A 13,002-nucleotide genomic window follows, 5' to 3' on the forward strand; every position below is an offset into this window, starting at 1 on the left:
ATATCTTTATACGACAAAGTAACTACTGGATTCTGAATTAATATCTATTAATATTATTGTTTGATCTACTATGAACATTGATGTGTGAGTGTGCCTCCTAAAAAAACCGCAACCTATCAAAAAGCTAACTAAGTCTGGCTTATATCTCAATTGTCTCTAACTAAGAATCGTTTCCAATAAGGACGAAAACCGTTGATGATTATTCACATAAACCCCGTTTCGTATATTATTTATATATTTATGACGATGGAAGCAGCTATGGAAAATGGGAAACTTGTGTCGGCCCTCGATAAGGATTTCTGAATGAACTATTAATCTTTGATAATTCCGAAATGTTGGTCTCGCGTCTTTCTCGTTTTGGTTTACCCTTTCTGTAAATAGACATTTATCTAAAAATCTCTCGCCGTGCCTTGCCTTTGGAGCCTTGAATACCTAATCATTCTAATTTGGATTCCGATTTAGCCTAGATGAATTCTATATACATTAGACAATCAATTTGGTCTGCTGTACGATCTCTTCTCCCCTCGCGCGGCTATATTTTTGTATATTTAAGTGACATGACAACCTCACTAAACATTAGTTGTATATATATACCTATATATGTTAATTTTGTAAGCTATATAACAAGAATACACACCAAAAATGTTCAATTGTATTCCTCTATATGTGTATATAATATATACGTGTAAGTACGCTTTTGTTCAAAATAGTTTTAAACCCGATTTTTGAATGACCGACTAAATTCCTTGGACTAAGCAATCATCTATGCCTAAAGACTAATTGGTTTCCGTTTCCTTGGCTTACATTCTAAGTGTGTGTTTTGTTTTGGTAGTACCCGTACTAGTGTCGAACAAGTCCATGAATCTTGGCCTAATCCATGAAATAGCTAAAACTGCGACGCTTGAGCCGGCTGCTCAGAGCCGATCTGGAGCGTGTCTTTAACCTTAGTTACCCGGACTTTATCCAGCGATCAATAGAGTATTCCAGTGCGGATATCCAGCTAAAAAAAAGCAGGGTTAAATCTTCGAGAGATCAGTAAAATATATAAATAAATACCCACCGCTTCTTATCCATTTCGCTTTCGGTGCAGAAAAAATAATGACGCAATTTGGTTTCTGGTGGTATTATCTCGAACGAGTTCTTCTTTCCGGACGCGTTCGCGGACATTGAGGCCACTTTGTAGCCGTGCAAGCAGGCCATGCCTAATTAAATAGAATTGAATTAATTGTTGGTCAATCACCTGGGCACTGGTCTCTTAAAATGACTCACCGAATGCACTCTTGCTATTTGCATCTTGGTAAAAATAGAGGCAGGCATCCTTAAGAACACAATACCGCTTCGACCAGCCGCACCACCTTGAGCCCAATTTCAGCAAGTAGCCGAAGCAATCGGGCCTTTGGATGCTGGTGGGGCTCTGATACAAACACCGGGCACTGTAGGAGAGATGGTTAAATGAGATCGACAGAATTAGGAACATTCCGATTTCATATCAGTTGGTGAACGTGTTATCTCACCTCTTGTCTAGCCACTGGTTATCCTGAGCAGCTGCCTGTCTTAGAAGTTGGAGCCACCGGTTGGCCAGTTCATCGGAGTCGGCAGCCACATACATGGGGATGCCTTCGCCAGAGTCCACCTTGAAGGCGAATGGCTTGCCAATGTCCACGGAGCACAAGTCGACGGTGTGCTTGGCCATAATCATGGCACCCACAGGCTGAGAGTCCTGGAAATACATGATTTTTAATTAAGAGATTCCTAGTAATGTCCTTTTAACTTACATCTTCAGTTTTGTAGTAGTACAGACAATTATCGGGCCTCAGGGAGAACCAACGTCGCACCCATTTCTTTGAGTTGGGAGCTCCTTTGGCCTGCCCACTCTGCCGCCACAGATATCCGCTGAAAATGGGCTGACTTGGTGGCTCCAGCTGTTCGTGCATGAGGACCCCAATGGTCCTGGCTACCTGGAGTTCCAGTTTCTCGCAGCCATCGTGGGCTATCTTAACCACCTCGGTGTGATGTTTGTCCAGCACCTGAACCCCATTCACGGATATGATGATGTCGCCCACTTCGAGGCCCGAACTCTCAGCCGGAGTCTCCGGTTCAATGGCAGCCACCACCACGGGCTTCGAGCCATGAATGCGAAAGCCAAACTCACCCGAATCACTTTTCACCACCACAGTCTTGTCCACGCCTGGAAAAAAGCATAGAAAATAGATGAAAATTTATCTCACTGTAAAAGTCATGCGAGCTTATTTATAGAGGAAAGCGATTTAAGTGATTTGTGTGATTTTATTTCCGGATTGTCGCTGTCCGGTCATCAGTTACCATGTGCACCATTGCTCAGTGTGGATATCACATAGCTCTCGCGTGCCCAAACCAGAAGCATTAGCTTTAGGACCTCCTCCAACTTCCGACGAACCGAATCCGGCGCTGAATTGGAGGCTATTAACTCTAATCGGCCAAAAAAAAGAGAAAAAATAATAAGAAAAATAATAAGAAAATTACTAGAGGATGGCCCGACTATTTGGTTTTTGTTTACCCACCAATCATTTGGCTTTAGTTATGTGTAAATACCACCAAAAATATTTCACTTTTCGCACTTTATTTTATTTACATTTGCCTTAGATTCGTAAGAGGCGTTCAGAATTTTTTATGGTCGGCCCACAACAAAGCACGCAACTCGACTAACAATAAGCCAAAAAAAATCAAAACTACCAGCCGTTTTTTTCGGTTCTACATATAGTTGTGTATGCCAAGTGCCGGTCGTGAAAAGTCGGCGGAGCGCCATTCATTATCTATAAGGCTCTACTACCTCGCTGGCTTTTCTCCCGATCTCTCTCGCTAGTTCATTGTAAAAGCCACGCACGTTGCGCCAAAATTAGAATATTGTTTTGGGTGATAGAACAGGGTGTTTTTTTCGTTTAGATGTTTTTTTTATAAAAAAAAACATTTTTTGTCAAACTTTTTAAGGTCTCCTGTTCTCAGTTCTAGCAGAAGGCTTTATCTTTCGCCCAATAAATCGATTTTAGATTTTCTTATGAATAACTTACGAAAGCTGTTGTGTTTTTGGCGATGATACATTTCCAGGGTGCAGCGACGTTGAACCAGTCTATGGAGAATTACTTGGTATTTGGCATGAAAGCCTTTTTCAGATTCTGTGGAGGCACGACGTTCTCGAGAACGATCTGTAAAAAAAATCAGAATAAGTCTTATAAAAAAAATCTGGGAAAAACCCCATTTTCAAGGGATCCCATAATGAAATGGTGGCAGAATGGTGGTGAATCGACCCAGAAATCGTTTAAGGTACTCCGCTTGAGAATCAGATGAGAATTGAAGAAGATATGGCCATCACAGTGAACCCTATAGGGGAAAACCCCATTTTCAAGGGATCCATCACGAAAAATGGACAAAAAATCTAAAAAATATTTTGTCTCAAGCTTTCAATGCAGAATCGGCATACTATATGGGATATTTTCGATAAATATCAAATCTTAACCGCAAGGGTATATCACTAATGTTGATATTTGGGTTTTAAGAATTTACATTGTTTTAGCCCAAAGTTCTTAAAATTTTTTTTTTGGTTAAAACTATTTTAGTTTAAGGTACTCTTCAACTCACCAAAGCATTGATGATCCAACTGAGTCCACAAATCGTCATCGGTCAAGCGTGTATAGCGTCCTGCATCGTAGTGACCTTTGTATATAATGTGCTGACTCTGCTCCGTTTTTATGTCTGGCAGGACACAAGGACTGGAGCCGGCAGGGCGCAGGACTGGAGTATTCGGCAAGCTGGGCACCCGACCACGTTCTTCGCTCTAGGATATATAATTTAAGGATGTAATTAATGGTGGAGGGATATAATTTATGATAATCCTACCTTGGCTCTTATGTTTTCCTGTCTGGTCTTGTAGTGCCTGCCCCTTTCGCCGTGATACCGCTCCTCCGATCGGAAGCGCTTGTCCATTTTCTTGTACAAACGCTGAGTGGTCTTGGTGGTCACTGGGGAGTCGGCAAAATCCGACGGTGGCTTCACTATATCCTGTTCGATGTAGGGTATGGACTCCACCGAGTCCCCGGCCAGTTCGCTGATTGTGTTGCTCTGCTGCTTTCCCTCCATCTCCTTGCCACAGTGGAGGCAGTGACTCTGATCGGCACTGGCGGCATTTCCATCAGCCTCGCTGTAGAAAACCGAGTCCGATCCTGGCGACACGGAGCGCAAGGACTCAATGGACTTGGCTTTAAGCTGAAAGGTCTCAGAGGTCGATTTCGAGTGAGTGCTGCTGACTGTGGGCAGTTTAGGCGACAGCAGGGCCGTAGGCGTGGCACAGCTATGGGGCTTCTTTGCGGCGGAAGAGGGCACCACAGGCTCTGATTGGGTGGAAGCCGTAATCTCTGGGGCTGATGCCTTGGAGCCCACAGAGATTTTGCTTGTGGTAATGGAAGCAGTTGTGCCTGACAGAGTTCCTGTAGACATGCTGGCATCTAAAAGGATCTCCGTGTCGCCACTGCCACTGCTCAGGCCGAAAATAGTGGGCCGGCTTCTGCGAGCTGCCGCTGCCGCCAGAACGTCCTCCCTGGAGCTCTTCCTCAACTGACGTCGTATCTTGGGACGGAAACGTTTCATCTTGCTGGGACTGCCAGTGTCGGGCAAGCCAGGATTCTGTTGCTCGGGGGAGGTGATCTTGCCCTGGGTGGCTGGCTTCTTTATGGGACTAGTCAGGGCCCTCATGTTCTCCTTCTCGATGTCCAGCTTCATGCTGGTCTTGCGGCGCTTCCGCTCGTCCTCTTGCCGCAGTCGTCGGGCCTTGCTGCGCATCACCTGTTCCTCGTCGTCCTCGTCGTGGGGACTCTCGTAGTAGCCCGACGAGGAGTAGCGCACCTCACTCCTTTCGTCCTCGGATATGGAATCCGGTTTGGGCTTACCAGCCGCCAGTGGTGTACTCTCCGCGGTGCTGACTTTTGTTTGGTTCGTCCCTGAGCTGGAAACAGCGGTCTGGGGCTGGCCATCCTTGGCAGGCGACTTGGTGGCCACACCGGAAACGGGGCAGCTGCCCGAAGAAGTGGTGCTACTGATGGAATGCGACGGTGACTTCTTGGTCAGCTCGGCCACAGAGCCCATGGGGGATTTTAGTTGGATCATGGCAAGAGCCACCTGTTTGTCCTTGTCCTTATCCTTTTCGTCATGCTGCAGTAGATCCTCACGCATGGAGTACAAGGAGCTGGCGCTTTCAAAGGAGCTGCCGGCATGGGTCTTTTCCAGCTGCGAGCTCTGCGTGGAAACTATAAAGTGGGGAGAAGATAGGGTTTTAAAAATATTTTTATGAATAGTCGTAATAAAAACACCCATAAAGTACAGCTAAAGCATGGCGAGCAAGGCATTTTTCAGGCAGGAACAACATTAAACTAGAAGTAGAGACAGAGACAGTCACAGAGTTGAGGTGTTTTCTGGTAGATGAGACTACGATCTAAAAGCTATAGGCATTTCAAGATGGGCTTTAAGCATGAAAGCGATGATGTAGGGCAACGTATGATGAGGTTTCTGTTTCATTTTTTTTTTTTTTTTTGCCACGATTTCTACACACACACAGGAACACAGGAACACACACAGTGGACGATTTTGATTTTGGTTTTTTGGATTTTGATTTTTTGTATTCGGGGGCCCAAACCTGGCACTTGTGTGGTCGACGATGAACTTGTCGTGGTCGGCGGTGTCTTAATACCTGGTGTGCGTTTCGAGTTGTCCGTGCAGGTGGCATACTCATCTGTGTTGGTGCTGCACTCGGATATATCCGCACTCCGGGCGTAGTCCGTGCCGCCCATGGGCAAAAAGGATGCATCCGAGTGTCTGTAAAGGATTTTCAATTAGAGTTAGTTGAAATTTGAAATTAAAATATATAGTCTTGCTTCCTCAACCACCTTTGTTTGCCTGCTCCGCCCATGAATATCAGCTGACGGGCATCTGGAACTGAACCCCTGGCCACCATTATCCTTTTCGGCAATGGGGAGCTAATGGAGGTCTCCGGCAGTTGATTCGATGATGGGGTCACTGCAATGGCAGGCGGTGGTATCAGTGGTTGGGTGGATGCTGGCCTGGAAGTGGTCGGAGTACTGGTCTTTATGATCTTCGGCAGTGTTTGCAGGCCATAGGTGGGACTCTAAAAGGAGACAAACTTATTAAAGAATACCAGTTTACAGAAAACGAATTCCTACCTGTTCCTCGAAATCCAAGGCATCCGTATCCACTGAGCTGCGTTGCTGATGCTGCAGCAACAGATTCTTTCGCTTGGACGACGGAGTCAGCAGCAAGTTGGAGCTGTAGGAACCATCGGAAATATCGCGCTGTTCAGCCGTCAAGACAGTAACCTGCGACTCATTCCAGATGCCGTCGGAATGATCGCGTGTATTGTCATTGGCCAGCGAGTCTGAGGATGGATAAGTTGAAACATTGGCCAGCAGCTCATCCCGGCAAGGACTGGCCGGTGTGGACGGAAGTCTCAGGCCAGGAGTGGATCCCGATACCAGGGCCGTCGATGCGGCGTAATCATCATCGAGGCTAACCGATCGTTTGCGAAACTGTGACCGTTTGTCCTGGATATCCTGGAGGTCAGTTTGGATCGGTTCGATTTTGCAGCCACACGAGGGTGTGATGTTCTCGTAGAGTGGCTCCTCATCCTCCGGATGATCGGGATCCAGCTTCTCCTCCTCTTCCTCCTCGTCCTCGTCCTCTTCCTCGGGTTCCTCCTCGGCATCCTCTTCTTCCTCGTCGTCCTCGCTGGGCTCATGTTCAACTTTTCTAACCTCAACTTCGACTGGCTGTGGCTTGGGCTTCGGCAGAGTCAGAGCAGCCGCCTGGGCCATCCTCTGCTGCTGCATCTTCTTCATGGCGATTTCCGCCTTGTGCTGCTTCCGGTGCTTCAGCTGCAACTTTGGACTCGGCTTCGGCGAGATGTGTGGCTTAAAGTCGATGAAAATCTCCTGCTCATCGCGACTGGGGGCCTGGGGAGGTTCGTCGGCAAAGCAGCTGACCTTGTCGCGACGGCGGAAGGAGGTCCTCGGCCCGAAGCCGTCAATGAGCTTCTCAGTTTGGCCATAAACCGGCATGGACTGGCGCCGAATGTCGTCCCGCCGGAAAGGTGAATCGATCATCTGGGGCAGCATCGACATTCTACGATTCTGGGCTGCCACTTGTTCGATGCACACCTCTGAGCTGTAGCTCTCGGTCTCGTGGGGCGGATCCTCATCGTCGTCGTAGTACTCCACGTCGTCGTCGTTCTTGCAATACTCGCTGGGCGGTGGCAGTAGATGGGATTGGGTAAAGTCCAGAGGAACAGTGTCGTTGATGAGCTCCGAGCACTCGGTGATGTGCTTACAGACGTCGTGGGTGTGCAGATTCTCCGGCTTCCTCGGCAAGCTGTTGGAATAGTAGTCCGTTTCGGTGCGGACATGCGAGGTACAAGCTCGTCGAGGCAAACTGTTGCTCTCGTAGTCGAAGCTTTCATTTAACGCCACTGCGGCGGCATTTACATTCACGTACTCCACGTTCTCCACAGAGGGCGATGGCCGGCCCCGACTCAGGTGCTCCATTCCCAGGCCATAGCTATGGGCATCCAGGAGCGGGGGCGGCGGCTTGTAGTACATTATGTTGTTCTGGGCGTCGGAGAGGGTCTGCAGCGGAACCACATCCTGCGACTGAGTGCGGTAGATCATCTCGTGGGGATACATGGAACTTAAAAGGCATTTTTAATTAATAATTTAATTTTTAAGCTAGAGCTCATTAACTCACCTCTGAGGATAATGATATGATTGCACATCCTTGCCGTTCGGTATCTCCGAGAGGCTTTTTGTGAGCTTTTTGCCGTTTTGCAGGCCATTGGTCTGGGCCCCCTGCGACACCACTTTAATGCGATGGGGCGGCCGGGGACTCAGGGCCAGCACCTGGGTATTATAGCCCTCTTGGCGACGGGCAGCCACGTCCGTTTGAGTGGCCTGGGTCTTCATGGCGTTTCGGAACTTCTTTTCGACAATCAGGACCTCGGGACTGGGCAGTGGCAGCGGCATAGCCAGGGGCAGGGGTTGTGGGATGATCAGGCCTACCATGTTGTCTAGGAAACGCCATTAATTAATGAAAGGATATCTCTGGGAGGTACGCTCACCTGGTATTGGCTGATGCAGGTGTATGGGTCCATGGTGATGGCATGGTTGGAGCTGAACTGGAGGCGGCAGCCAGGTTTTCGGCAGCGTGGAGCTCTGGGGCGGTTGCGTCTGTTGTTGCGGATTCGGCATCGTGGGCTGCAGTGTCTCGTACATGGATCCTGTGGCAATAATCGGCTTCTTGCCCCCAATCAGTCGCTCCTGGCTGTTGGCCGACTTCAAACGGCCCGAAGATCTAAATCCGGCGTTGACGTTGTCGAAGCTGGTCAGAGTGTGGCTCCTGGCGAAGCTTACGTGCTTGGTCCTGCAAGGGATTGATTTGTCAAGGACCTCAGAGGTTCCTCAGGGTGGGGATAATCCCCTAGGAGCTTACCTGACACTACTACCAGGCTGCTGGTGGTGCTGGTGGTGGTGGTGCGTCGTCGGCATGGTGGCGTACGTGGGGCAGTGATACGAGCTGTGGAGTAAGCAATTCATAGACTTGTTAGCCGAATTCCAACTTCCAAAGTCATGCAACCACAAACAATATCTTTAATTTTATTTAATTATTTTCATTTTTTTTTTTTTGCTTTGGTCACGTGCAGTCACATAACATAAAATCAAACAATTGTCTTTAGCGCACTGTTTTTAATAAAATGTTTTTAATATTCTGGTTCTTTTGGCTTTTGAACATATAATATATATAAATATATATATATATATCTTATTTAAATAGTTTTGTTAGTTTAATATCACTTTACATACCAAACATTTAGATTAGCGATTTGATTGGTGTGTGATGTTGGTGGTGTAGGATTTGGTGGAGCGCAAAGCTCGACATAATAATTCCGTAGCAAAACATCCTGGTAAAAGGATTCAAGTGGTGCTGTACAACAAGTTGCCCTTTACACATTTTGATCATTTCATTTAGTATTTGGTGGGGTGGGATATTTTTCATACATTTTTGTTTTTTTCAATTTTTAATTTTTGGCAAATTGGTAGGTTTTTTTGGTTGATTTACAGTCGGTTTTTATTGATTTTTTGGTTAGGAGAAAAGGATAGGTGGATGAATAACGAAAGAGTACACGAAAAAAGTATTTTTATACAGCATTTCTAGTTGGTGGTTCATTTTTTGGGTGGCAATCGCAAAAAGAGTTTAGTGGCAAGAAGCATTAGTGGCATTATGCAGACGGATGAGTTTAGAAGGCGCTGTGTGGGTTCGATTTTTGGATGAATGGGCAGGCATTGCAAGCATTATACCATATTCATATATAATATATATACATTACAGTGTGTACATCGGAAGAGTTGGTTGGAGAGGTATATAGCGAGTGGCGATAGTAGTAGAAATAGTGACTACAGATAGTGCGACAGTAAAGCATGATCTAAGCGACAGTTGGCATAGCATTTTTTTAGATTTTTAATTTAGGTTCTTTTTTGGTACTTTTGGTTTTGTTCATGTTGTTTATTTTATTTTATTTTTCCATACTTTACTTAACATACCTGTGGTCCGTTTGATAGTCGGTGTTGTTGTTGGTTTGTTGCATTTGCACTTGCTGTTGTTGTTGTTGCTGTTGACCTATCCAGCTGTAGCGTCCTCCCGAATCCGTATCACTCGATTTACCGGTACTCAAAATGGAAGCCGGCTGACGTCGAAAATAGGAACTATCCATATCGTGTGTGTCAGTATAGTTGTTCTGATAGCTAAAAAATAAATATTTTACATTAATTTTTACGAAACTATTCATCTACCAACCGTGGATATTTTTCAAATGGAGCATAGGCTGCTAGATTTTCATCAGAGGGCACTCGTCGACCCACACAACCGCCCAAAAAACTTCCCGACTGGGTCTGTCCTCTCCGAGAAAGGCAGCCAAAGAATCGTTCCCTCCTAGGTCGTTGCTCTATGCTATGCAACTGGCGATCTGTGAGGCAGTACTAAATAAATGTAATAATATAATTAATAATAAAAAATATATAAAGTTTTAAGAAACTCTACCTGTTCCCTAATATCTCCGCGTGAGTAAACGGAAGTGCGAGGCTGTAACTCGGTGGAGAGTGTGTGGCGGAGTCTTCGGCGACTAGTATGTTCGTCTTCGGAATCGTAACTTCTATCTATATGGCTGGAGTAAGTGCTCTGAAAGTGGTAAAATAAAATTATAGAAAAATAATAATAAAATATTAGTACAATAATTAACTCTATCTATTCAAATTTTCGAGTATACGTAATACGATATAAAATATTACTCATACGCCATGTTGACAAAAAAAAAAATTAAATCTTTAGAATCTTGTCTTTGTTTGAAATACTACTTTTAATAATTATTATAATATTAATTATTATAATTTAATTTTTTCAGCCTATTCCTTATGTTGCCCTTTTATATAATGCATATTGCCCTAAAAAAATTACTCATACGCCATGCTGGCATTCTAAATACTCTGAATGGTTTCCTTTCAAGCTAATAACCAATTTATTTTCTAGTTTAATGTTTAAGTATGTCTAAAGATCTTTTAATGCCGTCTTTTACTGTCTTCCCATTAAAAGGGAAGATTTTCTCCGTCCGTCAGATTTGTAGTTAAATAATTGTGTCAATCATTCGTTATGACAGCGATGCTACTGCTGTCACTTAAATGCCTATTCCCTGGACGCCTGTGCCGACACTAAAATTAATTTTATTCGCCGCACACTTTGTGGTCCTGTTGGCTCTGTTCCTGTACTGGGGATACTAACCTTCGCGGAGACCTCAATGTTGCCCAATGACACAGCATGATGTAGACCTGTAAATGAAATGTTTTTTTGTTTTATTTGGCATTCGAATAAAACATGGCGTACATAAAAGATGTGATTATGTGTCTTTGAACTGCCAAGTTGGAGGCTCAGAGGCAACGGAGGACTCTCAAGGACTCACCAGTGCCAGTTCCAGTCGTTGATGCTGTGCCACGCAAGGCAATATCCATTTTCAGCGTAACAAACAAACAGCAACAAAGGAAATAAAATGGAAAAGAAAAGCGAAACAGGGGCAAGCACACACAAGCACACAGGATACTAGAATAGACCCGTTCACAGATATTCGCTGAACTCAACTTCTATATAAATCTCTCTCTATACATATATATATTGCTCATTCGCCTCGTTGTTTTTCGCTTTTAACGTGTCAATTGTCTGGGCCAGGCTTTGAAATCTTTTGGCTTCAGCTGCTCCATTTCGGTTGATTAAAAAAAACTTAATTACTAGATGTAGATGTAGTTGCACTCCAAGATCTATTTTCTGTAATTCGTTGTCCTTTCTGACTCCTTTCAGATGGTTTTTGTGACTTTTTTATACCTGGGCTTCAGACAGTTTTGACTGCGTTTGTATACTAATCTCTCTGGACTTATGCAAGGCAGTCAGCAATCGATATTCGCGCTGGCCAAAAAACCCAAGGAAAGGCCGTAGGAAAAGCGCAGAGTTTACGTTTTCAGAGCATTGCGTATTGCTTTTCTTTCACATTCGGTGTGTGTAGGGGTTTTTTTCGGAAAAGTTTCCTCCAGCATTCGTTTGTTAATTGTTAATTAAAATGCGCTGAGTTGGCTGTTTTCAATAAAATCCGTTTTTCCGTTTTCTCCTTTGCTGGTGCTGCGTGCGAGTGTGTGTGTGCTGCTGCGTGACAGCTTCACGGCTGCTTTTCCGTCTCCACAGGACGCTCCGTACGCGCTGGCGTTGATGCTGGAACTGAAACCGAGCCTGAAACTCTGACTTGACATTTTCCGACGCACACCGTCAGAGAGCCGCTCTCGCTGCTGCCTGTCTGTGTGGAAAATTAAGAGAATTTTCCTGGAAGCAAGGCAAACATAAAACAGATGTTTGGCATCTGATGCGTAAAGGGGGTTGGGTTTTGTGTTGTTTTTGGTTTTTTTTTTGGCAAGGGGGGGGATTCTGCACAGTGGTTGCTCTCATAGGCCAAAAATAAAAAAATTGATAACGACAAAAATAATTGAAAAGTAAACAAATCGCCTCTAAAATGTCCAAGCTTCTACATGACAAACCAGATTTGTCTAAAAATCTAACTGGATTTTCTAAAAAATGATTTGAAGATGCTCAGTGGCGGATCTAGGGGGGGGCGAAAGGGGCAAGCGCCCCGGGCGCCAAGTCCCGAAGGGGCGCTAAATCGAGCTCGGCTAACACTGTATGTTTCGAGAATTCATATTTTCCCGCGGCGCTACGCACGTGGGCACGCACTAACACAAGTGCTGAGTGTTTCGAGACATGTGATCACAAGGAAACGAGGCGCTCGAAACGTACGTCATAACAGCAAACGTCATAACAGTAATTTCCAGGAATTTCTTTCTTGGAGAAATTGTGAGTTGCTAGGTTATGAGCGCGTTTGCTTACATTTTCGAACATAAATTTTAAAAGGCACTGGCGTAGGGCATATCTGCGCCATATATGTGTATATATGTGCGGGGCTAAAGCTCTGAGAACACATCCATTTACACATAACCTTAAGGTAGGGTTTTTCTTTTATAGTGTTTCATCGGGCTGCTCTCGATACCTACCAAGAAACAAGACGCTTTTTGGTTGAAATTTTGGACAGCCTTTCGATCGAAGTTTCTACTCGCTTCGCTAACTTGAGGGTGCTGAATGAGCGCTTCGGATTTTTCTTCGACTTCAAAGAATATCTCGGTGACGATAAAGAAATTTTAGATAGAAAACTGTTGGAAGTTAACGATAAGTGCAAATCATTAGCCGAAATCTATTCCAACGATTTAAACGGGAGGGAATTGTTTGAAGATATTAAAGATGTCATTTTTCTCCTGAAAAGAGCCAATAAAAATGGAGAAACTCTCGACCTCACTCCAAAAGGAATATTATTATACATTTCATCGTTGGGGT

The 13,002-nt window shown here is 44.9% G+C and overlaps 1 protein-coding gene across 3 annotated transcripts; it reads right to left on the reverse strand.

The window, feature by feature from the left end:
* Window positions 1–227: 227 nt before the first annotated feature.
* On the reverse strand, window positions 228–11,609 carry LOC108126035 (uncharacterized). Of its 3 annotated transcripts, none has more exons than XM_070277380.1 (20): window positions 11,039–11,609; window positions 10,861–10,907; window positions 10,126–10,263; window positions 9,883–10,064; window positions 9,630–9,830; window positions 8,521–8,604; window positions 8,150–8,451; window positions 7,780–8,098; window positions 6,207–7,722; window positions 5,913–6,151; window positions 5,717–5,841; window positions 3,874–5,276; window positions 3,616–3,811; window positions 3,048–3,182; window positions 2,323–2,517; window positions 1,776–2,188; window positions 1,515–1,720; window positions 1,270–1,433; window positions 1,061–1,202; window positions 228–1,000 (listed from the first exon to the last, which is right to left on the reverse strand). In XM_070277380.1, the coding sequence occupies exons 1-20, from the start codon at window positions 11,085–11,087 to the stop codon at window positions 949–951; spliced, it is 6,108 nt and encodes a 2,035-aa protein (XP_070133481.1). In that variant the 5' UTR covers window positions 11,088–11,609; the 3' UTR covers window positions 228–948. The 3 variants fall into 3 exon arrangements, with proteins under 3 accessions (XP_070133481.1, XP_017097944.3, XP_070133480.1); XM_017242455.3 differs by lacking the exon at window positions 2,323–2,517 and adding an exon at window positions 8,892–9,029; XM_070277379.1 differs by lacking the exons at window positions 3,048–3,182; window positions 3,616–3,811; window positions 3,874–5,276; ... (9 more) ...; window positions 10,861–10,907; window positions 11,039–11,609 and adding an exon at window positions 2,541–2,887 and having other exon boundaries at window positions 2,323–2,448.
* Between the last annotated feature and the right edge of the window lie 1,393 nt (window positions 11,610–13,002).

Source organism: Drosophila bipectinata, chromosome 2L (genome assembly GCF_030179905.1).
Source record: "Drosophila bipectinata strain 14024-0381.07 chromosome 2L, DbipHiC1v2, whole genome shotgun sequence".
Taxonomy (NCBI): domain Eukaryota; kingdom Metazoa; phylum Arthropoda; class Insecta; order Diptera; family Drosophilidae; genus Drosophila; species Drosophila bipectinata.

Bases quoted from the DNA above. Each gene is read 5' to 3' on its own strand.
- LOC108126035 (XM_070277380.1), bottom strand. From the start codon at position 11,087: ATGGATATTGCCTTGCGTGGCACAGCATCAACGACTGGAACTGGCACT. The intron at 8,605-9,629 runs GTATGTTAAGTA...CTTACTCCACAG, and splicing joins GACTATCAAACGGACCACAG to CTCGTATCACTGCCCCACGT. The intron at 6,152-6,206 runs GTAGGAATTCGT...GTCTCCTTTTAG, and splicing joins CCTTGGATTTCGAGGAACAG to AGTCCCACCTATGGCCTGCA.